Below are 25,740 nucleotides of genomic sequence, written 5' to 3'. Positions count from 1 at the left end.
GGAGGCAGGCCTGTGACTGCCCACCTGTCCCTTCAAGGTTTTAGAGACCTGAATTAAGCCCTCCCCTTCTCCATAAGCCTTTACCCCCTTAATCTAACCTGTCTGAAGCCCCAGGGTTGTGGTGGTTTCCTTGAGCTTGTGGTCCCCTCAGGCCCTCAGTCTCTTCTCACTGTTTCTTAAGGTGGTTAACGAGTTGAAAAGTCATTCTGTTAGCTCTGACTTGTGACTGGGCTCTTTGCCTGGATGTGGGAAGGGGAACATCACTTGCTGAGAACACGTGTACCAGCCTCACAAGGCAACCCTGGTGGCATGGGCATCCATAACCCACACATGTGCAGACATGCACATGCACTTGTATATAATATAAATGTGCGTGAACCTGACATTTCCTTATGCCTGATGTGCTCCTCTGCCCCCACTTAGGTGTATATCGTGGAGGGAGCACATGTATACACAGCTCCCCACCCCATCTGAGCTCTAGGGCTACCCAGTTTTTTCCCTTTTTCTCTCTTGCTGGCATGGCCCTTGCCTCGGGGTCTTGAGGATCTGGGTTCTAGGAACTCTGGTCCTGCTCTGCTGTGAACTCAGCGGCCTTGGGCCGGGCCTCAGTCCCTGGGCTTTAGGCTTCCCATCTGCACACAGGAGATCCTCCTGGCTCCCAGGGCAGCCAGGACAGGAAGGCAAGGGCGAAGGCAGCCCCAAGGCAGGGTCTGGCTGAAGGTCCAGAGTGGGGAATGCAGACTCGCTCCTCCCCAGGATCCCTGAGTGCCTGGCTGTGCAGCTCCCTCGGCTGGAGCCACTCAGTGCCCCACTGCCAACTCTTTTCTAGGTGAGCAATGCCCACCTTCACAGCAAGAAGGACTCAAGTTGGAACACAGAAGCCACTTATCAACCAACGTGACTGGTGAGTGCCCATCTCATCCTGCTATTCCCCCTACCACCGTCTTCCTGGGGTGACTGTGCCCCTCCTCACCTGCCCAACTGAGCTCTTCATCTGATGTCACCCCCAAAGGCTTCAATCTCATCCACCGACTCAGCCTTATGAAGACATCTGCCATCAAGAAGATCCGCAACCCCAAGGGGCCTCTCATCCTGAGACTGGGGGCAGCCCCACTCAGCCAGCCCACACGGTAAAGGCCTGAGGGTGACCACTGGGGATCCACACTTGCCTCAGCCACAGTCCCCAGCCAGTCTGGAGGTGGGGCCTAAGCCCAAGGGTACCTGTAGGTCATTTTATCCCACCCCTTGCCGGGAGTTGGCCCGGTCTCCACTTTGGGGGCTTACAGTGTGAACAGAGAGGAGGTACCTGGCAGGCTCACCCTCTGTCCCTCCCTCTTCTGGCTCGCAGTGGCCTTGGGCCGGGCCTCAGTCCCTGGGCCTTAGGCTTCCCATCTGCACACTGGAGATCCTCCTGGCTCCCAGGGCAGCCAGGACAGGAAGGCAAGGGCGAAGGCAGCCCCAAGGCAGGGTCTGGCTGAAGGTCCAGAGTGGGGAATGCAGACTTGCTCCTCCCCAGGCCTATAGCTTTTGGGCACTGTGAAGACCCCAGGGTGGGGGTGGGAACTTGACAAGAGTTGTGTGTGTGTGTGCATGTGCGTGCACATGTGCACATGCACCCACATGTGTGAAATCCAAACTCCCACAAGTACCTGGCAGGTGTGGCCTCCGCTTCCGTCTTCAGCTTACCTCCCCAAATGCTCCTCTTTCCTGTTGCTCCTGTCATGCTGAACTCTTTTAATCTTTTTTCAGCATCTCTCCTCCTACTCCAGTCCTGGTTATTCTGAATTCCAGGGCATCCTGGATTCCTTCAAAGCATTTACCACAATTGTAATGAAATAGCGAACTAGGCATTCTGAGGATTCTTTGTTTAGGGTTTTACTTCCCAGTCCACCCCCCTCAGTCTTGAAGGCTCATGGGGGCAAGCACCTTTGCTGTGTTTTCACCACTGTTAGCCCCAGTAGCCAGACCCACACCTGGCACATGGTAGGCACTCAGTACATGGCTGTGGAATGAATGGATGTGTGTGTGTGTGTGTGTGTGTGTGTGTGTGTGTGTGTGTGTGTGTGTGTGTCAGTGTGGAGGCATGGGCCGGCGGCTGTCTGGTGTGGGCTCAGCAGTCCTGAGGGCTCAGGGTGGACAGCACGGGGCTCTCACCTGAGTCTCAGGGTGCCCTCTCTGCTCCACCCACAGGCGGGTGTTCCCTCAGGGCCTCCCCAATGAATTTGCTCTGGTGCTCACACTATTGCTGAAGAAACACACCCGCCAGAACACGTGGTACTTGTTTCAAGTGACTGATGGAGATGGGTATCCACAGGTGAGCCTGGCCCCCTCTTCCAACCCCATTGCTCCTGGGCCATCGAGCAGTGCCAGTCCAGCCCAGCTTCTGTCCCTGTGTGTGACTGCTTGTTCCGTCCGGTGCCCACCCCACCTGCATGTATCCCACTCTCCCAGGAATACCGCTCTGTGACACCAGCCAACTTTCTTCCCTTGCCTTGTCTCAATTTCCCCTCCTGTGAAGTGACCTTGAAAGTGCTTAACTTTGCCATGCTGTGGCTCTAGAGCTCTAATTTTCTATTCTGCTCCTTTCCCAACTCCACACAGATCTCCCTGGAAGTCAATAGCCAAGATCAGAGCCTGGAGTTCCGGGCCCGGGGCCAAGATGGTGACTTTGTGTCCTGCATCTTCCTGGTGCCCCAGCTCTTTGACCTGCGTTGGCACAAGCTGGTGTTGAGTGTGGCTGAACGTGTGGCCTCTGTGCACATGGACTGCACCTCGGCTTCTTCCCAGCCCCTGGGGCCCCGGCGACCCATGCGGCCTGTGGGCCACGTCTTCCTGGGCTTGGATGCTGAGCAGGGCAAACCCGTCTCGGTGGGTGCTAGGTTGGGCTGTGGCCTCAGCTCCTACCTTCTGGGACCCTGAAAGCTCCCCGGAATCTGGATCTGACCAGGTCCTTCCCTTGCTCAGAATCCTCTCGTGGTTCCTAATCATCCTCCAGATGTAGCCCGGACATGTTTACCTGGCATTCAAGGCCTTTCATGGTCTGATCCCTATAAACGTCTACAGTCTCGTCTTCCTTTACATCTCCAGGCAGCTCTGCTCTGGTCAGGTGCAGCCTAGTTGTCCACCTCACCTAGTGCTTCCACTCCTCTGCCCTTGCCTGTGCTGCTGCCTGCCACCTGGAACGCTTTTCCGCACATGCCCATCTGTGGAATAAAGGCCCAGCTCGACTGGAACCTTCTCCACCCTTGTTCCCCTGGGCCAAAGTGAAATATTTCTCCCCACTCTCCCTCTTTCCCCCACGTGTAGTTTAGTTTTGCTTTTGGTGACAGCTGTATTCTTGATGGTGTCCCAGGACAGACTGGAAACACTCTGAGGGTGAATCTTGGGCAGAGCCGTGTCTATGCCTCCCTGGAGGCCAGGTCATAGAACTATCTGATAAAATGAGATGAAACTGACTTGTGTGTCCCCTGCAGTTTGACCTCCAGCAGGCACACATCTACTGTGACCCAGAGCTCGTGCTGGAGGAGGGCTGCTGTGAGATTTTACCGGCAGGGGTGAGTGGCCCAACCCCACCATGGCGAGGGTTTTGGGGTGTTGCCCAGGGCACAGTGTACTGAAGATGGGGGGGCTGGAAGGGGATGCCTAGAGACCTTAGGCATGAGGGGATGAGGGGAGTCTGTCTTCTATACTGACTCCAGCCCTTCCCCCATGCTGGGCAGTGTCCCCAAGAGACCTCCAAGGCCCGCCGGGACACCCAGAGCAATGAGCTCATCGAGATCAATCCACAGACAGAAGGCAAAGTCTATACCCACTGCTTCTGCCTGGAGGAGCCTCAAAACAGCAAGGTGAGTGGGCAGGGCAGGCAGACACGGGCACAGGTAGGCATGAGTGAGATCACCTCTCCCGCAGCTGGCCAAGGTCTGCCACAGGGTCAGTTGTGCCTGGGTAGGGAGAGCCTGGCAGCCTACCTACTTGGCACCAGTCCTGTAGGAGGCAGGGAGGCAGACAGCCCACCAGGTGACCTGTGCCTGCCTGCCTGTTGCATTCTGGTACTCCCCAGATGCTCACTGCTGCCACCCCAGCCCCTTCTGCTGGGGGCAAGACCAGGCCTGCACCCAAAGGCAGTTTCACCAGGACAGGGGTATCTGGGGTCAGAGGCCAGCCCTCACTGCTTCCCTCGGAGCTTGCTTGCTGTCCTGGTTCCAGCCCTGGCCAGTGCCACGCCAGTGCTATGCCCAGCACCATGGCCAGATGCCCTGCCCACTCTCAGGTTCTTTAGGGTGCCAGGGAAGCCCAGTTCCTCCCTGATCCCCACCCCTGGTTGGGCAGCCTCCCTGCCCACTGGGCATCGTGCCTAACCTTTGGCTGCAGGAACACAGGATCCCATTGATTCATAGTCTTGTTTTCTCTGACATCACGTGAGTGGGGGGAAAAGGACGGGGCTTATGGGGGTGCCAAGGGCCTGAGCTCTTGATGTTCTGGGAGGTGTCAACTGTCAGGCTGATGGGGCACCTAGGGTCCAGGCCCCTGCCTGGGTGCCCCTTTCCAGTGGAGCTGCAGAACTGCCCCCTCCTCAAGAGCTCCCCTTTGTTCTGTGTGCCCAGGTGGATGCCCAGATGACGGGAAGAATCAGCCAGAAGGAAGAAAGGGTAACGAAGGTAGAGATGGTGGTGGGTGGGAGAAGCCCACAGCACCCTCTGCTGCTCTCTATGCCCTCTGTGAACCCCTTGAATAAGACAGTCTACCCTCACTCTCATCTCACCTGGACAGAGCTTAGGCTGTGTAGGGGGCAGCTCTGAGAAGGAAGGATGAGTGGGGGGACAGGCATAGCACCAGGCACTAGCTGGGGCACCCATTCCTGGTGGTTCTTGGGGAAGGGAGCTGGGAGCAGTGCATCATCCCCTCTGTCCCCTGCCCATCCCCATGCCCTCTGTCTTCCCAGGCCCGTCAGAAGACAGCAGCCAATGAGGTGAGCCTCCTGTCGAGTGGTGGAAAGAGCTTGGTTGAGGAGGTGCCAGCATAAACCCTTTGCTCAAGGCTTTGGGGCCCTGAAGCCTTGAGGGTGTGGGATGTAGGATGATGACACAGCTCCCAGCATTCCTGGGGAACTGACATTGGGCCCTATCTGTCTGCTGCCTCTCCTTGGCTGGTGGGGAAGGGGGGAGGTTGGGGGTGGTGTTAGCCTTGGACACTCCCACCACTTTGGCAGCAAATGGTCACGGGCACCAATGGGAAGGCCCAGGCCTTGGCCATGGGACCCCAGATTCTGGGCCTCCTTCTGCTACTACATGCTGTGTGACCCAGAGCCCATTGCTGTCCTCTCTGGGCTTTAGTTTCCTCATCGGATAAATGGCTTGGCTCTGGGTTGATGGGCTTGTTTGATAGGATTCCTTCCTGCTCCTTCAGAATCTACCCAGGACATCTGTGTGCTTGGTATATATATGGGGTGGAGGGGCCTGGTCCTGGGCCAACAGAACTGACCTGCCGGCCCGTCCTTCCCTTTCAGTGCCCACCCTGTGTCCATGGTGCCCAGGAGAGCAATGTGAGTGGATCGAGGGTGTGCAGGGTGAGGCGGGCGGGGGCTGGGAGTGGGCTGGAAGCTGGCCTGGCAGCTTCCTGAGTAAGGACAAAGGGGGTCTTTGTGCACTTTCACACTCCCTTCCTGTCCATCCGCCAGAGCTGGGCTTGACCCCCACCTGCATCCCTGCCAAGCCAGGGCTGTGTGGAAGGAAGCCTCATGCCCTGTGATCTGGGCGATGTATTAGGGTCCAGGGTGGAATGGGGGCAGAGTGGTGGCTGGCAGGCCCAGAACCTTGGTGGCTGATCCCAGCTTTTCACCCACAGGGACTCAGGCTTGCTCTACGGGGAGGCTTCCCGAATTATCTTGGGTCCCTAGAGAAGGGAAAGGGCTGGCCAGCCCCCAAGGCACTTGTTGGCTCAGAACCTCACCTCCTATGTGTCCCTAGCTGCCCCTGGCCCAGCCCTCCCTCCGGGGGTCCAGAAGATACAAAGAACAGGAGCTCAGTGCAAGCCCAGCCGGGACCCAACTGAGCTTCTCCTGTGGGCAACAGCAGTACCACGTCCCCACGGCCTGACATTCTGACTTGACATTCCACATTGGTCCACAAAGAGTACAACCCTGAGTCCCCTCAGCGCCAAACCCCTGGTCTTGGGGAACATTGGAAAATACCCCTCAGCTGCCTGCCCCTTTTCCTATCCAGCCCCCTACCAAATCTGGTAAGGCTGATGGTCCCCAGATGTGCAGGGGTTACCATGGCAACCGAGTGATCAGGAATCCTAACAACTGGGGGGTGGAGCTATCCAAAACCAGGCGGGTTTCAGAAGGCAGGTCAGACCCCTCCACAAGTCTGGCAGCATGAGGGTGCAAAGCAGGCTGGTTGGATTGTGAGGCAGAGCAGGCGCTGGAATTCAGGCTGTTGGTCCTGTCACCATGCTGTGTGACCCTGGCTAAATCACTTGCCCTCTCTGTGCCCCAGTTTACTCTCCCTCCCTGAGGTATAATGCTCTCTTCTCTGTTCCCCCAGGTCACAATTGGTCCCCCTGGCCTCAAGGTGAGCCCCAAGTGAAGAACAGGACACTCCTGTCCTCTTTGGTGGGCCCAGCCCATCCCACAGCATGTGACCCACGGCTGTGTGTTTATATCATGGCTGTGTGTTCCTGGAGCTTGTATGAGTGTGGGGAGGGTGATTAGGGGTGTGTGTGTCTTGGAGGGAGTAGGGGTGGGTGTGTGCATAAGGATGCTAAGAACTGCCCTTTCCTAAGGCCCTGCTGTGCATCAGGCCCGGGACCACACATGTACACATCTCTTACCTTCCTCCACTCCCTCCAGCTTCCTGAGGGGTAGGCACTATCATTTTGCTTCATGAAAACTGAGGCCCCACTGTGCCCAGGTGTGTTACTGGGTGTGTTGGAGTGATTGTGTGTGGGAGTGGTTGCACACCTCTCTGGGATGCAGCTTTGCACGTGTGTAGCCCGCTGTAGCGCGGGGAGCTCGCCCACGTACCCGTGGGCCTGCCGGGATGCGGATGGGGTCGGCGGCACAGGTGCACAGGTGAGGTGGTGGGCTTGTGCCGGTGGAGACAGTTTTATTCTTGGGCCCACCTTCATGTTAGCGCTGACTGAGCGCCCTGTGCTGGGCACTTCACCCGGCACACCCCAGTTCTTCCTTACCACAACCCCTTGAGGTAGCTGCGGACAGGAATCCCATTTCAGTGATGAAGAAACTGAGGCTCAGAGAGGTCATATGACTTGTCCTGAGTCACAGGCCAGTAAGTGGTGGGGGGAGGATTTGAACTCAGATAGCCTGACACTCACCATCATGGGTTTCTGCCACTCCACAAATGTGCCCATGCACATGTGTCCATGTGTCCCTGGGTACGCAGCGTGTGAGGTAGCGTGCTTGTGTTGGTGTGAGGGAAGTTCCCTGTGGGTGAGACTACAGATTGGTGAAATATAGCCTTTTGGGGAGGGTGGGGGGATGGGTGGAATAGGTGGAGGGGATAAGGAGGTGCACACTGTAAATTATAAGATATATTAGCCATAGAAATAGAAGTACGACGTGTAGGATATAACCAATAATACTGTAATATCTTAGTATGGTAATGGGGTAACTTCACTTACCGAGGCAACAATCTGCACTATCGAGTCACTATGTTGTACACTGAAACCAATATACTATTGTATATCAACTTTTTTCCAGTAAAAAACATATAGCCTTTTGGGGTAGGAGGGGCATGTGGGTGAGGTGCATGGAATCCATATGCTGCCGGAGTGGTGGGGGCTTGGGGCAGGGCAGTGCTCATCTGCGCACCCATGTGTGGTGGAGGGTGGAGACCAGATCGGGGAGAGCTTCCTCCAGGTTCCCATGTGCCCTCCGTGGTCCCAGCTCCCTCTTTGGTCTCCTCCACAGGGAGGGAAAGGGGAACAGGGCCTGCCTGGCCTGTCTGGCCCCAAGGGAGAGAAGGGAGCCCGGGTAAGTGCCCCAGCCATGCCCGCTGCAGGACCTTTCCCAGCTGTGCCCTGGGGGTGGGCTGGGATATGAGCCACTATACCATCATTTCAGCCAGAAACCTACAGCCTGGCCCCACTGGGGGTTGACCACCAGGGTCTTTCTAGGGGTTAGTGTACGTATGGAAACCTCTATTTTCTCAGAGCAACTGAGACTGGGATTCCTGGGCCTGTCCTCAAAAGAGGGCCCCACCCTGATCCCTTGTTCCCTCCTCGCAGGGCAGTGACTGTGTCCGAATCTCCCCAGATGCCCCACTTCAGGTAAGACCTGGAGGCGAGTCTTACTTCAGGGCCAATGTGGGGTCAGCCCCAGGGTAATGGCCTGTACCCTTGGCAGCCCATGGCGTAGCCCTGGGCCCCTCTCAACACCTTGTCTTCTTGTCCAGTGTGCAGAAGGCCTGAAGGGAGAGAAGGGGGAGTCAGGAGCATTGGTGAGTGTGGGACCAGGGATAGGGCAGGGGCAGGGGGGTCCCGGCCCGGTCTCACTCTCCTGTCCTCATCCCTCCTTCTGGGTTCCCTTCTTACCTCAGGGACCCTCAGGACCCCCAGGCTCCACAGGCCAGAAGGTAAGGGGCCTGGATTTGGAAGGGCGGGTACCAGGGAGGTCTGTGGGCCCTGCACTCACGAGGAGGGAGGTATCTGAAGTCTCCTAAGAGAATGGGGTCATTGGGCACAGAGCCGCCAGCACCTTCCATCCCCCCAAGCATCCTGCCTCGTCCACATTCCCACCAAACCTAGAGGGAAATGGCACAGACTCCCTGAGCGAGTGGCTGGCTGGGTTGGAAGTTCCTCCTGGTCTACCCTCCCATAGTGACTGAAGCCCTTCCATCTCAAGAGAGACAGAGGCCAGGGGTCTAGAAGACAGCTGTGTCTCCCCGAGATGGAGCTGCCCCGGTCCCTCCAACCCCTGTCCCTAACCTTCCTCACTTTGCCTCTTGCTTCCCTAGGGCCAGAAAGGCGAGAAGGGAGATGGAGGCATCAAGGGCTCGCCGGGAAAGCCAGGCCGAGATGTATGGTGCTTGGGACCCGTCCCTACCACACCCCCACTTCCCTCAGCATGTGATCTTGAAAGGCTGGAATCCAAACTGCATCCTTTGCTCAGACAGAACAGAGGCCCAGGGCGGGGAGGGCTGTGCCTCAGCAGGCATAGCGAGGAGGGGGTGTAAAAGGGCCTGAGTCCAGGCTTCCTACTCCCAGCCTAAGATGCCCTGACCTCTAGTGCCCTGAGGTTGACATTTGATGACCTTCGGGTGCTGGGTTGGAGTCTGGCTTTGGGGAGGGGTGGTGAGCTTGGGTAGGTGGGTATGGACTGGTCCCAGCAGTGGGCTGCTGCCTCAGGGGTACCTGGCCTTGGGGTGTTCTTACATCCTCCCACCCGCCCACAGGGCCGGCCAGGTGAGATCTGCGTCATGGGGCCCAAAGGGCAGAAGGTGAGTTGTGGGGGTCTGTGGGGTGGGGAGTGGGTTGTGGGGCTGAGGTGACAGCTCTCTCATGATTGCCTTACGTCTGTGCCAGGGAGACCCTGGCTTTGTCGGGCCTGAGGGGCTGGCAGGAGAGCCTGGGCCCCCTGGCCTCCCTGGGCCCCCTGGGACAGGACTTCCTGGGACCCCGGTGAGTACCCTTGTCCTTCCTGCCATCCTTTCTTCAGCGTACCCTTCTCCTGCCTGGCCAGGGGTGGGGAGATAAGGCTCAGTCCCAGATGTCCTGGTTGGGGGAAGGGGTTAGAGTATATCTCACTATAATTTGAGGCCTCGGGAAGCCTCTACCTGATCCTCTTTCTGCCCTCAGGGGGACCCGGGTGGCCCACCAGGACCTAAGGGAGACAAGGTAAGCACAGACAGGACTGTGGGCACAGCGGGGAGCTCCCTGCTTGGTGGGAAGAGAGGAGACGGAGCTGGGGGCAGCCGGAGCAGCGGCAGTGCAGGGGAAGGGGCCAGGCCTTCAGAGGAGGAGTCTGGGCTTGGCTCAGCCAGGCCCTTTGGTGGGGAGTATTTCCAGCCCAGTGCTTGCTGATGTGGGAGCCTTGGCCTGGGTTCCAGGCAGGCCCAAGTCTAGGAATGACCAGAGTATACTTGACTGGATGGCTGAAGCTCATGTTAGGGCCTGGTGCCTTGATGAGCAGGAAGCCCTGAAAACCTGTCTGTCTGTCTATCTGCTGTGGTTCCTCTGGGGTCACCCAGATTCCTCCCAATCTGCCACACTGGGGAAAGTGTGCACAGATGCCTCACATGCTCCCTTCCTGTTCAACCAGAAGGACTCGGGTTTAGACATGGAGAAGGATGGGTATCAGGAAGGGAGTGTCTGCTGACCAAACAGACCAAGAGGAGATGGGAGATTTGGCAGAGATGGTCCTGCCATCCAGGGAGAGGACTGGATGCGGAAGGGGTGAATTAGCCAGTCCCAGCCAGGAGCCTCCTTCTTAACCCTTCTTCTGACCACAGGGCAGCTCCGGGGTGCCAGGAAAGGAAGGTCCTGGAGGGAAACCTGTGAGTGACCCCAGTCTGGTCGGTAGGGGGGTGGGGAGCTGCTCCCCACCGTGCCCAGGTCGGCTCTCCCAAGGCCTCCAGAGGGAGGGGCGCTAGGTCCTCAGGTCTCCCCAGTACACCAGTCCCTCTGCCCTGGCACTAACACCCACCTGCTTCTTCTCCAACAGGGGAAGCCGGGGGTGCCAGGACTGAAGGGAGAGAAAGTGAGTCCCAACCGTTCCAGGTTGGGGTGGGAGTGGGAGCCCCTCTCTGAAGGGGACACTGAGTATCAAGGGCTCTGTGCCCAGGGATGCTGGGCCTCCTCCGGGGACCCCTGTCCCTTCTTCATTCCTATGGTGTGCATGTGAGATTACTAAATAAACAGCCTAGCTTGGGACCTAGTCAGCTGGGCTCAAGTCCCGCCTTGGCCACTCACATGATTTATGTACGTGGCAAGTCCATTAGCTTCTCTCTTGGCCCAAGTTTCCACATCTGTGAATGGATGCAGTGACTTCTTATGGTTTGTGATGGCCAAGAGTCCTAAGTTGAATGAATGAGTTGATTGAACAGAAAGCGCCTCCAGCTCTCCTGCTGTCCTCTTTGATGGTGGCGGGTAGGGCACCGGTCCCTTCAGTGTCCAGCACTCCTTGTCTTCCCCAGGGTCTCAGCCCCACCTTGTCCACTCATGGTCTCTCCTCTCTGCTAGGGTGACCCCTGTGAAGTGTGCCCGATGCTGCCTGAAGGGCTTCAGAACTTTGTAGGCCTCCCTGGAAAGCCAGGGCCCAAGGGGGAACCAGGGGAACTTGCACCAGCCAGGGTGAGTGCCCTGGGTGGTCACTGAGGGACCCCACAAGAATCCTGGGAGTATGATCATGGAGGGGACTTGGGCAGAGGAACTGGGTGCTCCTCATGGCCATAGAGAGAGACTGTGGGCAGAGGGTCTAGGCTCTTAGTTCAGTGGGTGCGGAGACTGAATCATAGAGTTTAGGGCTGGGCTAAGAGACCACCCCAGGTCTCCATGGCAACCTCCCTGGGCTCTTGAGGAAGCTCTAAGATGCCTTTTGGCCAAGCTGGGGCGGAGCCAGCCCTTCTAGTGAGCTGTACCCTCAGCTTGGAATTAGGTATTGGCTGGGGTCTAGGGAAGGAGATGGCAGGGCTGGGCTAGGGTCCCGCCTGATCCCCCACCTCACTCCCTCATAGACACTTTCTTTCAGGAGGGCCTGGGAGCTGCTGGACGAAAAGGTGATCGGGTATGTGAAGGAATTTTCCAGTGGGGTAGCTTAGCCTGGCCTGATTTCCTCCATCTTTATGTAGGTTGATGAACCCTGGCTCTGGGGTGCTGACCTTGCACCTCTGGGGGTTTGAAGTGTTTGTGGCATGTGACCTTGTTCTCATATATGGCTAGGAAGTTTGGGGTATCCCAACATGCCCAGTCTTAGCCCATAACCTTTCTCTCCCTACAGGGAGACCCTGGCATCCAAGGCCTCAAAGGAGAGAAGGTGAGGGCACCCCAGTCTCCTAGCTGCCGCCCTCTGACAACTGGGAGCCTTTCTCATCTCTTCTCTCCCTCCCCCAGGGGGAGTCCTGCTTGTCCTGCAGCCTAGCTGTAGGGGCCCAGCATTTGGGTCCCTCTAAAGAGGCCAAAGGAGACATGGGCCCCCCTGGCTTCGGTTTGCCTGGCCTTCCGGTGAGTGACTGCTTCCCTAGCCCAGCCCAGTCCAGCTCATCCTGCCCACTCCAGTGGCCTCCCTGACTCCTTAGGCCCAGATGTCAAGGCAGAGACCAGGAGGGAGACCCTGAGGCAGGTGTCCCAGGCCTGCAGCCCAATCTCTCCTTCCATGCCTGCTCTGCTCCGGTTACTTGCCCCAGGACTCCCTCTTAGGACCTCCGAGTGCCCAGCTGTACAACAAGTAACCAAGCTGTCTAGCTACCTGCAAGCTTGTGGGATGTGTAATTGTCTAGCTACCTGCAAGCTTGGGGGATGTATAATTCTGAACTGACCTTTCTCTATCTGGGTGGACTCTAGGACCCGTGGAGCTTTGCAGAGAGGTGGGGGGCGGGAGTGTGGAGATGCTGTGACTGTGACTTGATTGTTTTTCAGGGGAAAGTTGGGCCTTCAGGACCAACAGGACTGAAAGGAGAGAAGGTGAGATTGGGTTGTATGTCAGGGACACCAGGACTTCTTGGCAGGGAGGTGGGAGATGGGGCTGGGCAGAGATTAGAGCCGATATAGACAAGATATCACACTGTAAATCCACAGCGAGGTACACTCATCAGTGCACATTTAAGACTACAGTGCACATTTAAGACTACCTTATAATAAAATAATAATATTTAACACTTAAAATAATAATATTTAACATTTCTTTACCACTTGTCATGTGCCAGGCACTGCTCCAAGTGCTTGTACATATATTAACTTGTTTTATCCTACTAAACCTTCTAGAGTAGGTACTCCATTATTCCCATTTTATGGATGAAGAAACACGTGCAGAAAGGCCAAGTCAGTGCCTCAAGTTCACACAGGTGTTTGGGTGCAGAACTGGGATTCGAGCTCAGGAAATCTGCTCCAGTGTCTGTAACCTTCACTATTCCTCTGGGTCACTCAGTTTCAGTGCCATATCACCATTTGTGTTTAGGATTGTGTTGGAGACCAGTGAGAGCGCTGAACTTACGACGCAGCGTTACTCAGATGAGGGGGTCTGTGGGTGTACAAGTGTTCAAGTGTGAAAAACACTGAAATATATTCAGACTCAGCTCTTCCGGGCAAACCACACCTGTCACTTCTCCAGTGGAGCTTTGGCACCCCCGCCCTACAGCTGCTCTTCCACCTCAGGAAATGGCACTTACCCAGCTCCTCAAACCCCAAACCTGGTGGCAACCCTGAGTCCTCCCTTGTCCACATTGTCCTTTCCATCTGACAGTTCTGCCAGCAGCATCTCTCCCTGCTTCGCTCCACCTGCATGACCACCACCTTAGGCTGGTCCCGTCATCTCTCACCCGGATGGTGGCCGCAGCCCCCTGTCTGGCCTGCCTGCTGCCACAGCAGCTTATCAACAGTCCCTTTGTCACCCAGCACCCTTGTAAAAAGAACTTGGGTTACATTATTTTCCTGCTGAAAATCTTTCCACGACTTGACTTTGTACCGAAGTTGTGCTATGCCTAGCAAGACCCTGGTGAGCGGCCCCTGCCCGCCTTTACTGCTTCATATGGTTCCCCCTCCCCAACTCCCACATGCTTGAGATGTACTGCCCTCCTCCCATTTTGGAGTATGTCAAGACTGTTCCCACCTCTTAGATTTTGTACTTGCAACTCCCACTTTGTTCCTGTCTGCCCTTCCCCATTCTTTCATTGACTGGTCTTATTCTCATCTTTCTGATGATAATTGTGGTTAACACTCCTCTGACCACCCTGAGTGGCCTCCCCGCCTACTTTGTCTCCTCTGGTTGTTTATTTCCTTTACAGCGCTCATTGCTATTTGCAGTTACTGTTATTTAAAAAGTCCTTTTTGACCCCAAAAGTGTGTAAATTCCTTAAGGCGTGTTTGCCTGTGCTCTTAACTGCTATCTACCAGCCCCTCGCCCAGTGCCCAGTGCATGTAGATGTCCAGTGAATAGCTTTTGGATAGGAGAATTAATGATCTTTGTGTGCTGGGTCAGGGCTGAGTGTGGGGCTGGGATTCTGTGAAGTGAGGCTGGGGACACAGACAGGCTGGCCACGGATTTCCCTGAGGACCTTGGGGGAAATTCCTGTCTCTTTCTGGGCCTCAGTTTCCCTAGGCAGGAAATGACAGAGGTAGCCTACAGGTTCCAAGGGGCTGCCTTTTGTGGTCTGTGGTTTGGGATTGACCTGGCACCCAAATGCCCCCCAGCTCTGACCCAGGGTTCTCTGCTTTGCTCCCAGGGTGATTTCGGGGAGGCAGGGCCAGCCGGCAGTCCGGTAAGTGTGCTATCGTGGCACCAGCTCTGGGGAGCAGGACAAGGTGGGAGGTGCTGCCCGCTACCAGGGCCAGATAGGCCTGGACTGTGACTCAGGACAGTGCAGGCAGATGCTGGGTATCACACATGTCTTTTTATTATGTAGGGGCCACGAGGGCCAGTGGGACCCACAGGCATCAAAGGGGAGAAGGTGAGTCTGGCGACAGTTTCCACGCTGCAGCCAGGGCAGATTTCATGAACACATACTCTTCTTGCTCTACTTCAAACCTTCTGACGCTCCCCACTGCTTGAGGGTAACATTTGACACCTTAGCATGGTGTTTAAGACCCCTGATGACTTCTTTTCTTACCTGTCCTCCCACTATCTCTCCTGAGATATCCCTTGCCCAGCAGAGGTTGCCCCTTCCAAGCCTGGCCTGGGGCCCCCCAATCCTGTGTGTTTGCTTGGCAGGGGGAGCCTTGTGAGCCATGCCCAGCCCCGTCCAAGCTGCAGGATGGGGACAGCCCCATGGTGGCCTTGCCCGGGCCTCCTGGGGAGAAGGGAGACCCTGGGCCTCCAGGCTTTGGCCTGCCAGGAAAACAGGTGAGTTCTGGGGTCTTCAGCACTGGGATACAAGCTGGGCTCAAGAGAGGGGAGGGACTTTGCTTGGGTCTCTTGGCTTGCTGGACAGTGGAGAGTGGGTGCGCGTTGTTGGAGGGGTCAGTGCCTCTGTGCCCAGGAAGCTGGCCTGACAGGCCTCTGCCTTTATCCTGGGACCCAGCTTGGTAAAATGTACAGAAAGAGCCCCAGTCTGGGACCAAACAGACCTGGGTTCAAGTTCCAGCTCTTCCTTTTACAAGTTCTTTGACTTGAGCAAGTTAACGTTTCCTCTGTGTGCCTGGGATTCCTGTGCATGGTTTTGTTGTAAAGCATAGGAGTGATATGTGTGCGATCTTAGCTAAGACTTAGCAGCACCCAGTGGGCCTCAGGAGATGAGAGTCACCACTGTGGTGCTTGCTGTTATTCCTGTGTACATCGGGTGCCTGTGCCGCTCCACGTGTGTGAGGTCCTCTGATCTCACAGGGGCTCTGCCAGCTAGAAGCCTGTGCTATTTTTATCATTCCCATTTGACAGATGAGGAAATCAAGGCACAGATAGGTTGAGTGACTTGCCCAGGGTCACCCAGGCATGACTCTGGCTCAAGCCTCTTTTCTTAATCTATTCAGTATCGCTTCCCTAGAATGAGAGCAGAGATTCGGGCCCGTTTTGTGTACTGTGGTGTTCCCTGGGTCTAACACAGTGCCAGGCACTTTGGGGTGTCTTGTGTGAGTGGGTGGGTACTGGAAGTGCTTTCTCCCCAGGGCAAGGCCGGAGAGCGGGGACTGAAGGGGCAGAAGGTGAGAGAACCTCTGTGGGTACCACATCCTCTCAGATACCCACCCCATTGCCTTCTCCTGATTGCCCTGTGCCCACTCTCCACTCCCTGCCTGGCCCCCAGCCCCAGCAAAGGGCTCTGAATATCTGAGGGTCCCAAGAGGCGGTCTGCCCCCAGCGGAGTCACCTCTGCCCTCCTTGAACCTTACTCCTGACAGGGTGTTGCTGGGAATCCTGGAGATCCTGGAACGCCAGGCACCATGGGGCGGCCGGGACTGTCAGGAGAGCCTGGAGTGCGGGGCCCCATGGGGCCGAAAGGGGAAAAGGTCAGTCAGGCAGGGGGCAGTTTTTTGCATGAACAAAAAGAAATTAGGCCGAGTGCTAATGAAGGAAGGAACTGTGGAGTCAAGCTGTGGGTTTTACAGGATGCAGGAATCACTGGGTGGAGCGAGGCGTCTCAGCTCTTCTCCAAGGCAGGGAGAACAGCTAGGAGTGTCAGCTACTATTTTGCTTTCCAGGCTGAGGGGGCAGCAGAGGGGCAGAGCTTTCAGAAGGGTACTAGGACCCCTTTTCTGATGTCTCCTCCTGGCCTGGCTGCCAGCCCTGGCTCACGGGCTCATGTGCCCATCTCTGACCAGGGTGATGGCTGCACTGCCTGCCCCAGCCTGCAGGGGGCGATGACAGACATGGCAGGACTGCCTGGGAAGCCAGGTCCCAAAGGAGAGCCAGGCCTGGAAGGTGTGGGCCGGCCTGGTAAACCGGTGAGTTCCCGAGTGCCAGCCCTCTGGTCCTTCCCAGCCTGGGCTTGGCCTTCTGTCCCTCCTGCCTTCTTTTTCCTGCGGGACCCATGGGCCATCTGTGTCTTTTAGGGCCGACCTGGCCTACCAGGAGTTCAAGGGCCCCCTGGACTAAAGGGCATACAGGTATGTGTGGGTGAGGGTGGGCTGGGGAGACCCATGGGGGCAGTGGGCCTGAAGTGGGGAATGAGATCAGCTACAGAGAAGGGAGAAGGTAGAAGGGGAGAAGGTTAAGGAGAAGGGACTAAGGAAGAGGTCAAGGGTGAGTGGGGAGTTTCAAGCCAAGAATTATCCTTCTGCCTCTTCAGGGAGAACCTGGGCCACCAGGAATGGGAGCCCAGGGGTCCCAGGTGAGTCTCCAGCCTTACCTTCACCTGCCTGCTCCCCCACCAACACTTCCATCAGCCAGCAGCCTACTCCCATATACCCCAAAAACCACCAGGCTCTGCCAGTCCCCAAATGCTTAAAGGCACAGCCCTGGGCTAAGGGACTGGCAGTAGCCCTGGCTCGCCGTTGCCTCTGTCAGGGATGGTGACTTTGGCCCCTGCCTCTCTGCCCCTCAGAGTCTCCCTGGGGAGCTCTCCTGAGTTTGGACTGGTGGACACTCCACCCCAGACCAGGCCTGCCAGTGGGGCAGTTGGCTTGGGCAGCTGTGGCCCAGTCTGCCTTTTCTGACTTACAGGGGGAACCTGGAGCCCAGGGTTTGCCTGGCATTCAGGTACGTCTGCTTTAGGCCTTAGGAAGCTGGCAGGAGAAGGGGCCACTGTAGGGTAAGGGCTGATTACCTGTGCTTCCATCCGCAGGGGCCTCAGGGACCTCGGGGACCACATGGCCCTGCTGGAGAGAAGGGTACCAAGGTGAGCCTCCAGGCCTGCAGACTTTGGAGTGTCCTGGCCATGGGTGCAGGGGACACGGGAGCTGAGTGGTGGATGCCCATCCAAGGGCTGCCCTGGTCTGATGCATCTCATCTGCTGGATTGCCCTACCACCTTTGCGCCCTCTCTTCCACAGGGATCTCCAGGGGTGAAAGGAGCTCCTGGACCTATGGGACCTCCTGGAGCCAGTGTCTCTGGGCCTCCGGTAAGGGTCCTCTCTGTGTGCCATGCTGGAGGCATTGCTGGGGACAAGGATGTTGCTGCTAGGAAGAGGGCCCAGGGCTGTCTCTGCCTGTCCCACCAACATGGGACATGGGAGGAGAGGGGCCGCAGCCTGGCCCAGCCTCAGAGGAGGAAGACGGTACTGTTTGAGGGAAGTCCCTGAATAATAACATTGCTGATCTTCACCATTTTTTGAGCAATGACTGCTGAGGCCTTGTGCCAAGTTCTTAACAAACAGCAATTCACTTACTCCTCACAACAGTCCTGGAATGGAATGGCTATTATTGTCCCCATTTCATAGATAAGGAAACTGAAGGCCAAAGAGTGAGAAGGCAGAGCCAGGACTTGAACCCAGGTCTGTTTGACTCAAAGTCCATATGTTAACTCCCCCACGCTCACTTCAAACTTTGAAGCCATTTGGGATCGTTTAAACCAGCGCTGCCCAACAGAACTATCTAGAATGATGGAAATCTATTCTATACTGCCCGAGATGGTAGCCACTAGCCACATGTGGCTGTTGAGCACTCAAAATGTAGCTAGTGTGGCTGAGGAACTGAGTTTTAAATGTCACTTAATTTTAAATAAAATCTAAATAATCATATGTGGCTATTGGCTATGATAGTGGACAGCACAGATCTATCTAGACAAGCTTCATTACCTCTTCCAACTTTTACCCTCAAAGACCTCTCGTTACTGTCCCACCAATGATTCCCATGTTTTAGAAGATGTGTCTATTGAAAAAATTGCATAGGTTAAGTAATAATAAATACATTTCCTCATTTTCATTCACCAAAGACCCACATAATAGTCAGCTTCTGCTCCACACGAACCCACTAGAATTTTACAAGATATTATAATTCTAGCCTAAATCAAAGAAATGCTACTTTTCAGCTAAACTGTGCCATGCTGGGCTGTGGGCAAATGTATAATTTCTCCTGGGCTTTGGGAATGTTGAAAGTAGCCCAGTGAGCCATATCTTTTCTGTCTTATGGACCCCGTGAGAAATTGAGTCTCGTTTGGGAATCACAGCCAGCCTGTATTGCCCAGCAGCGCTAACAGCAAGGCTGAAGGTGAAGGCGGCTCTGGCCCATGGAGCTTCAAGTCCCATGTGTGAAGGCGGCATGTCTCAAAGGGAGGCAGCAGTCAGAATGCCCCTGGGCCGCCAGGCTGACGTCTCCAGAGCTTCTTTCCTCAAAGTGAATCCCATCTGGGAGTCTTCTCAATCCTGGCCCCACGCTCTGTGCTAGTTGTGTGACCTTAGGCAAGTGACAGCCTTTCAGAGCCTCCAGTTCCTTGTTGATAAAATAGGGGCTGAAATTCCTCTCTCTCCATTGCCAATTGAGATAAGCTTTGTGACAGAGAGAATGTCTATTGGGCACTAAAGGGGGAGAGGAGAGGGCAGGGACTTTGGGCACCGCAGACCTGGGCACAGTCATGCTGTTGGGTCTGTTACCAGATGTCATTAAGCCTCAGTGTTCTCGCCTGTCTAGCAGGGCAGGAGCTGGGGGCCCTTTGGTGTTCCCCGTCTGTCGGGCACTCCATGCCTGGCGTCTGACACCCAGGTGGGGCTCAGGAAACGCCTGTCTCCTTCCTCCTCCCTCCTCTCCTGTGTCTCAGTGTGGGGACCTGGGCCCTGGGGTTCCTGGGGTGGTTTCTGTTTGTCCTACCACCCTCCCCTGCGGTGGGCCAGATGGCTGACCTCCGTCCCGCCTTGCCCACCAACGCTGGTCTCTCTCCCTTCAGGGCCCTGGTGGGCAGCAAGGACAGACTGGACTTCCGGGAGCCAGAGGGGTGCCAGTGAGTACCGTGTCTTGGGGCAGCAGGAAACCACAGCTGGCTTTGCCTCTACACCCCATATACTCACCTCTGTGTGTTTCTTCTCTGCAGGGTGAAAAGGGGCCTCACGGAGAGAAGGTGAGTCCTAAGGATCTGTAGCCAATATTCTGGGGAAATTAGCAGCCCTGTAGCCCCGTCACCAGGGGAACCTGTGCATGTGGTAAGGGCTCTGGACTGGAGAACAGGAGCTAAGGAGTTAACCTGGACTCCTTGCTACCCACTGGCTCCGTGGTTCCAGGAAGCAGGGGCCCTGCTTTCTATTCCACCTGTTTGTTGACCCAGGAGACCAGACCCAGGGAGCCCTTAAGACCCCTGGGGTGGGGTGGCAGCGCAGGTGCATTCTCCAATGAGGCCCGAGTCAGGGCAGGACCAAGAGCTGAGTTGGGAAGAACTATTGGCACAGGGGCAGAGAAGTGAGGGGCCAAGAAAGAAGGGCCTGGAAGCCAGGGTGGGCCAAGAGGTGTGGAGCTGCAGCCCGGCTGAGCTGGAGGCAAGAATACTGTGTAGCAGATGCTGCCGAAATGGAAAACGATGGTAGCAGCAGCCGCCATGGGCCGAGAGCTTGCCATGTGGCAGTGACTCTCTGTACATTAATCCACTCCACCCTCATGCCTGTCTGTGCATTCGGTATTGTTCTCCCCATTTTACAGATGAGGAGACTGAGGTTCAGAGAGGTTGACTGGACTGGGCACAATCATAAGAGACAGATCCTCTCCATCCTGGCCTCTCCATCCCTAGAGCTTGGACTGTCTCCCAGATGTTGGTTTCCAGAAGGCCCTCCAACCTTACCCTCCTCTGACAAAGGTTTTTGTCTTTTCAGGGCGAACCAGGAGAGTGCTCTTGCCCTTCCCGGGGAGACCCTGTCTTCTCTGGCATGCCGGTAAGTGGTGCTGAGAGCCTTCCCCCCATCCCAGGGGGAAAGGCCTGGCTTCCTGCCCCGGCCCAACATGCAAGGGGCCCTGCAGGGCTTTGCGCCACAGCCAGCTGCCTCCCCACGCAGCCCTGCGCTTGGTGTGGACGCTGCCTATAACCTCTCCCCTTCTTTTGCGACCCCCACTCCCACCCAGGGTGCTCCGGGACTTTGGATGGGCAGCTCCTGGCAGCCGGGCCCGCAGGTGTGTGTCGCTGGTCTCCTCTGCCTCTCCTCTTGTCCGCCAGCACCCTGCGGCTTGCCCACCTTAAACTGCTGCCCTCAGTGAGGGGGCAGACCTTTCTTCTGGGTCTGATTCTTTCTTTTGCCCTCAGGGTCCTCCAGGTGTTCCCGGACCACCAGGCCCCCCTGGAATGCCTGGGCTGCAGGTAAAGAGGGAGGAGAGAATAAGCGTTTGGGAGGCAGGGTGGTAGGACTCATGCTCCAGGCCGGACCCCGGGGGCGCTGCTCCCTCGCCCAGCACATACACTGGTCACTCTCCCCCTCTGCACTCCTGCTCCCCAGAGTGGCGTGGAGCGCCCACTGATCCCTCAGGGCAGGTGGGCATGCTCCCAGCCGCTTCTCAAGGAATGGTCTGTACGAGTCTAGGTACCCCACTGACATCGGGCAAACTCAGGCCCCGGCCAGCTGTTAGGAGCCCAGAATCTGGGTCAAGCCATCCTTTACGCTGGTACAGAGCTGCGCTGTTTGGAGCAGCCTTCAGCATTCATTCATGGAACAAGAAGCTTTGCACATCTGCTATTTTCCAGGCCCTCTTTTTACATGCTGATGCTGCAGCAGTGGACAGAAATGAAAATCCCTGCTCTCTTGAAGCTTACCTTCTAGTAAGAAAGACAGATGATAAGCAAGATAAATAAAATACTGTATGTTAGAAAATGATATGTGCTAAGAAGAAAGAAAAAGCAGGAGGTGGGCATAGAAAATGGGACGAAGGCACAGAAAAGATATTTGAGAAAAGCGTTGAAAAGAAAGTAACATTTGAATCAAGATTTAAAGGAAATGGTGAGCCTGTGAGGAGAGTATTCCTGATAGAGAAAGCAGCAGGTGCAAAGGCCTGGAGGTGGGAATGGGCCTGACATGTTTGGGGGAATAGCAAAGAGGCCAGAGATAGTGAGGGGACAGCTGTAGGAGATGGATCGCTGTGATTAGAGTGGGCGTTCCAGAGCCAGGAAGTCTGACTTTGATTCCCAGCTCTGCTATGTGCTAGCTGTGTGATACTGGACAAGTTACTTACCCTCCCTGCGCCTCAACTATTTCATCTGTTAAGTGGAGATAATCACAGTACATACCTCATGGGGCTTTTGTGAGTTTTAAGCAAGTTAATCTGTGTGAAATATGTAGAGCCGAGCTGGCACATAGTAAATACTTTGGAGGCATTTAGCCACCATTACAATGACTACTATTAAGATTTTACATCCATTCTCTTATTTGTTTGAGCCTTACATCTCCAACTTACACTTTCATCTTACAATTCCAATAGAAGGGTGGTTGTTATCCCCAAGTCACAGCAGGGCAAACTAAGGCCCCAAGAGGCGAAGCATCTTGCCTGAGGTTGTCTGGCTAGGAACTGGCGATGCTGCCACTTCCTCCTCCCCTTCAGGAGAGTTCCCCAGGGGAGGGCACACCAGGCCACATTTTCCAGAGGTCCTAGGAGGCACACGCAGTGCCTTCTGCATGTCTGGCTCCCAGCCCCTGGAGGACTGATTCTCATCCAAAGCGGCAGAGCAGAATCACATGGAAGCTTTTCTTTTTTTTTTTTTTTTTTGAGAGGGCATCTCTCATATTTATTGATCAAATGGTTGTTAACAACAATAAAATTCTGTATAGGGGAGTCAATGCTCAATGCACAATCATTAATCCACCCCAAGCCTAATTCTCGTCAGTCTCCAATCCTCTGAAACATAACGAACAAGTTCTTACATGGAGAACAAATTCTTACATAGTGACTAAGTTTTTACATGGTGAACAGCGCAAGGGCAGCCATCACAGAAACCTTCGGTTTTGATCACGCATTATGAGCTATAACCAATCAGGTCAAATATGAATATTCGTTTGATTTTTATACTTGATTTATACGTGGATCCTACATTTCTCCCTGTATTATTATTATTATTTTTAATAAAATGCTGAAGTGGTAGGTAGATGCAAGATAAAGGTAGAAAACATAGTTTAGTGTTGTAAGAGGGCAAATGTAGATGATCAGGTGTGTGCCTATAGACTAAGTATTAATCCAAGCTAGACAAGGGCAGCAAAACATCCACGGATGCAGAAGATTTCTCTCAAAACAGCAGGGGTGAGGTTCTACATGGAAGCTTTTTATAAATGATTCCCTCCTGCCCGGGTGATTTTATACACTCCCCAACCCTCTCCACCCTGGGCTGAGAATCTGCTCTGGGGAGTCACCACTGCTGATGGGACTCTCTGCCAGAACCTCAGTTCTCTCATCTCATCAAAAACTCAGAACTAGAGCCAACTCTCAGTCTCCCATAGGCAGCCACACATTTACCAAGTGCCCGGACATCCTCTTGCACTGCCAGGAAGCAGGAATCTGTCTGCAGGGGGCTTGCAGTTTGCTTGGGGAAGCATGAGAGTCATTTCAAAGTGACCCATTAACAAGCACATGCTGATGGAGTGTGAACCCTGCCTAGACATGCTTAGGGAACAGGGCAGAAAAGACTGACTGCAGAGACTGGAGTCCTGCTCTGGTGCCAGTGCTGGCACCATCTGGAGGCAGCTGCTAACAGGCACCTGCCTCATGCCAGGCAGGGTGCAGGCCCTCTCTGCCAGGTGGTCTCCTGTTGTCCTTCCAAAGAAGGGAAGGCCCAAAAGTTTCTGTCTGCAGGTGCAGAAGCAGGCTCTGAGAGATACAGCATGCACTTGCCCATGTATGTAATCTCCTGTCATTCTTATCCATTTCACAGAAAAGGAGACTGAGGCACAGAGGTTAAGAAATGTGTCAGAGGCTTTGTAGTTAGTAAATATTGAATAGGTAGCTCTTCACTTCTACAGTAGAACAAGTGGGACATTTAGTGGGGCAGGAAAGAAAAATCACAGAGTATCTGGCTTGAACTAACACATGGCAGTGGAGAGTGGAGCAGGGGGTGAATAATAATCCAGGGGCATAATTATAATAACACGTTCAAGGTGTTTTCCCTGTGCCAGGCACTGTTCTAAGCACTTTACCCTGTTAACTCATTTAGGATGCAGAACAAGAGAGTGTTGGGGTGCAGGAGGAGGCTGACTTCAGGTCTGACCCAGGCCTGGTAAAGCTTGGCCTGAAATAGGGTGGGCTGGTGAGCATGGTGGTGTGTTCTGCTGCTGGGAGCTGGGACTTGAAGGGAGGCCAGCTCTCAGAGCGGGCGGAGGAAATCCCGTGTGGGCAGAGCAGGGTGAGCAGCGGTGCGTTCACTCAATGCGTACTTAATGCATGCCTCCTCCTTGTTGGGCATGGGGGATTTAAAACGGAACATACTCCCTGCCTCCATGGTGGATTTAATATGCAAATGTGCATTGTGAGTCTGCAAGGGAAACAGACAGTCTGGGTAGCACACGTTTTGCGTGAGCATCATGCGTGCCAGGCTCTGTACTAAGCTCCTTACAGCCGTGATCTCCTTTAAGCCCCACAGAAACTATCCCTGTTTTACAAATAAGGCACAGAGAATCTTTTTCCCCAAGTAAAAAGTTATACTGGTAGACAGGGTTTGCATCTAGGTAGGTCTGACTCCCAAGACCCCACCTTCCTGCATGCGGGAGTGTTCTGGGGGACATGTTGAGGAGTGATGCTGATGTAGAGGGGTTGAGGCCAGTGGTCTTCACTCTGAATCTCATCTCTGCACCTTCCTTGTCCTGTGACCTTTGGCAAGTTACCCTCTCTGAATTTTTTTTTTGAAGAGTTCTGTTTCTAAGATGGAGTAACAACACCTAGCTCACCAAGATAACCGTGATGACGAAATGAGAAAACATAGGACAAGTACCTAGCTCAAAAAGAAACAATACTTACTTATGGAAGAACTGCCGCCCAATTTCTGACCCTCCCCTAACATGGGGAAAACTCCCTGTTGGATTGATTTTGGGGTTACCCTTCCAGGCCCCCTCAGCTTTCCCTCCAAATAGTCTGGAGATTTTGAGTTAAGACTAGATGCCAGCTTGGGCCAGCCAGGGCTCTCAGCTCTGCAGGAGGAGGGGAAGAGGCCCTGGGGGTGGTGGGAATGCAGCAGGGTGACCCACGGGCTGGAGAGGGGTCCACTCACTCGTGTCTCCTCTTGGCTGCAGGGAGTGCCTGGAAACAACGGCTTGCCAGGACAGCCGGGCCTAACTGCGGAACTGGTAGGTCCTGGCCAGAGCTCACTGTCCAACCCCCACCCTGCCCTCCCTGCCAGCCCCCTGAGCTGTAGGGGAGGGTCCCTCCTCTCTCCCTCTGCTGAGGCTGGGAGAAGCCCGGAGGGCTCGGGGCTTCCTGAGGCTCCGCCTGATCCCATAGTCTCCACCCCCCGTCCCCTCACCTGCCTGAGCCCTGCTGTCTCTTGCAGGGGTCTCTACCGATTGAACAGCACCTCCTGAAGGTAAGCGGATAAGAGGAGGGAGAAGGAACTCAACGGGTGTCTCCTAAGGGGATTGCTGTAGTGAGTGCTCGGCTGTGTGATGCCACACGCACCGAGGGAGCTGCAGATGGAGCTGTTTGTGGGGAGTGTGCTTCCCAAGCATCTGTCTCTGAGGGCCTAGCTTGGGGCCTGGCTGGTAGCAGACACATAGTTATATTTGCGTTTGAAGGGATCCTGTGAAGGTACCCACACAGTGGAGGCTGTCGGCTTTCCAACTCTGAAGCCTGCCTGCGGCAGCTACCAGCAAGACCCTGAACCACCCTGGTCACACCGGGGCAGGGCCCAGCAGCTTCCAGAGCAGAGCGGGAGGGTGGAAGTACTCTTGTAGGTCATCGGAAGGGGGCTGAAAGGGAAGGTTATGTTCTATGATGGGACTGGGCCTGGGGCCTGGGAGAAGGCTTCAGCCAAACTCTGGTCAATCCAGAAACAAACCAGGGAGGAGATGGGGTTTGAGAAGCAATTCTAGTGGTGCAAGAAAGGGGGCTTGGGCCTGGTAGGAGTGTCCACCTGTGCTAGGGCCTGCCAATAATACCAGGCTCACACCCAGAGCTGGGGTCTGGCCTGGCCTCCCTGGCTGAGTACCAAGGGTGACACCTTCCCTGCTCAGTCACCTCTAGAGACAAGACCTGGACTCTCCTCCAGCTCACATCCTCTGGGGTTCCTCCCACACCTTGGCCTCCAGAGTCCCGCTGTCC

The 25,740-nt window shown here is 55.2% G+C and overlaps 1 protein-coding gene across 10 annotated transcripts in view; it reads left to right on the top strand.

Moving 5' to 3' along the window:
* The window catches only part of COL16A1 (collagen type XVI alpha 1 chain), a 50,430-nt gene that overhangs the window by 2,990 nt on the left and 21,700 nt on the right, over positions 1–25,740 (top strand). For 5 of the 10 annotated variants that reach the window (XM_036885185.2, XM_036885183.2, XM_036885180.2 and 2 more), the window contains exons 3-45: positions 830–904; positions 1,013–1,130; positions 2,191–2,314; positions 2,602–2,868; positions 3,474–3,554; positions 3,720–3,845; positions 4,605–4,658; positions 4,943–4,969; positions 5,507–5,542; positions 6,546–6,572; positions 7,931–7,993; positions 8,248–8,289; positions 8,415–8,459; positions 8,559–8,594; positions 8,976–9,038; positions 9,414–9,458; positions 9,544–9,639; positions 9,817–9,855; positions 10,470–10,514; positions 10,682–10,717; positions 11,200–11,310; positions 11,708–11,743; positions 11,957–11,992; positions 12,070–12,180; positions 12,595–12,639; positions 14,397–14,432; positions 14,577–14,621; positions 14,882–15,013; positions 15,772–15,807; positions 16,003–16,110; positions 16,423–16,545; positions 16,654–16,707; positions 16,890–16,931; positions 17,264–17,299; positions 17,385–17,438; positions 17,592–17,660; positions 19,421–19,474; positions 19,565–19,591; positions 20,334–20,393; positions 20,581–20,628; positions 20,759–20,812; positions 24,717–24,770; positions 24,974–25,006. In XM_036885185.2, coding sequence (XP_036741080.2) covers positions 830–904; positions 1,013–1,130; positions 2,191–2,314; positions 2,602–2,868; positions 3,474–3,554; positions 3,720–3,845; positions 4,605–4,658; positions 4,943–4,969; positions 5,507–5,542; positions 6,546–6,572; positions 7,931–7,993; positions 8,248–8,289; positions 8,415–8,459; positions 8,559–8,594; positions 8,976–9,038; positions 9,414–9,458; positions 9,544–9,639; positions 9,817–9,855; positions 10,470–10,514; positions 10,682–10,717; positions 11,200–11,310; positions 11,708–11,743; positions 11,957–11,992; positions 12,070–12,180; positions 12,595–12,639; positions 14,397–14,432; positions 14,577–14,621; positions 14,882–15,013; positions 15,772–15,807; positions 16,003–16,110; positions 16,423–16,545; positions 16,654–16,707; positions 16,890–16,931; positions 17,264–17,299; positions 17,385–17,438; positions 17,592–17,660; positions 19,421–19,474; positions 19,565–19,591; positions 20,334–20,393; positions 20,581–20,628; positions 20,759–20,812; positions 24,717–24,770; positions 24,974–25,006 — 2,849 coding nt within the window. The remainder of the gene's footprint in view (positions 1–829; positions 905–1,012; positions 1,131–2,190; positions 2,315–2,601; positions 2,869–3,473; positions 3,555–3,719; positions 3,846–4,604; positions 4,659–4,942; positions 4,970–5,506; positions 5,543–6,545; positions 6,573–7,930; positions 7,994–8,247; positions 8,290–8,414; positions 8,460–8,558; positions 8,595–8,975; positions 9,039–9,413; positions 9,459–9,543; positions 9,640–9,816; positions 9,856–10,469; positions 10,515–10,681; positions 10,718–11,199; positions 11,311–11,707; positions 11,744–11,956; positions 11,993–12,069; positions 12,181–12,594; positions 12,640–14,396; positions 14,433–14,576; positions 14,622–14,881; positions 15,014–15,771; positions 15,808–16,002; positions 16,111–16,422; positions 16,546–16,653; positions 16,708–16,889; positions 16,932–17,263; positions 17,300–17,384; positions 17,439–17,591; positions 17,661–19,420; positions 19,475–19,564; positions 19,592–20,333; positions 20,394–20,580; positions 20,629–20,758; positions 20,813–24,716; positions 24,771–24,973; positions 25,007–25,740) is intronic. The other 5 variants (XM_036885186.2, XM_057499927.1, XM_036885184.2 and 2 more) reach the window with 3 other exon arrangements.

This window comes from Manis pentadactyla, chromosome 4, assembly GCF_030020395.1.
Source record: "Manis pentadactyla isolate mManPen7 chromosome 4, mManPen7.hap1, whole genome shotgun sequence".
Classification (NCBI taxonomy): domain Eukaryota; kingdom Metazoa; phylum Chordata; class Mammalia; order Pholidota; family Manidae; genus Manis; species Manis pentadactyla.
Note: the sequence above shows the minus strand (reverse complement) of the source record. Positions and strands in the feature narration are given on the sequence as shown.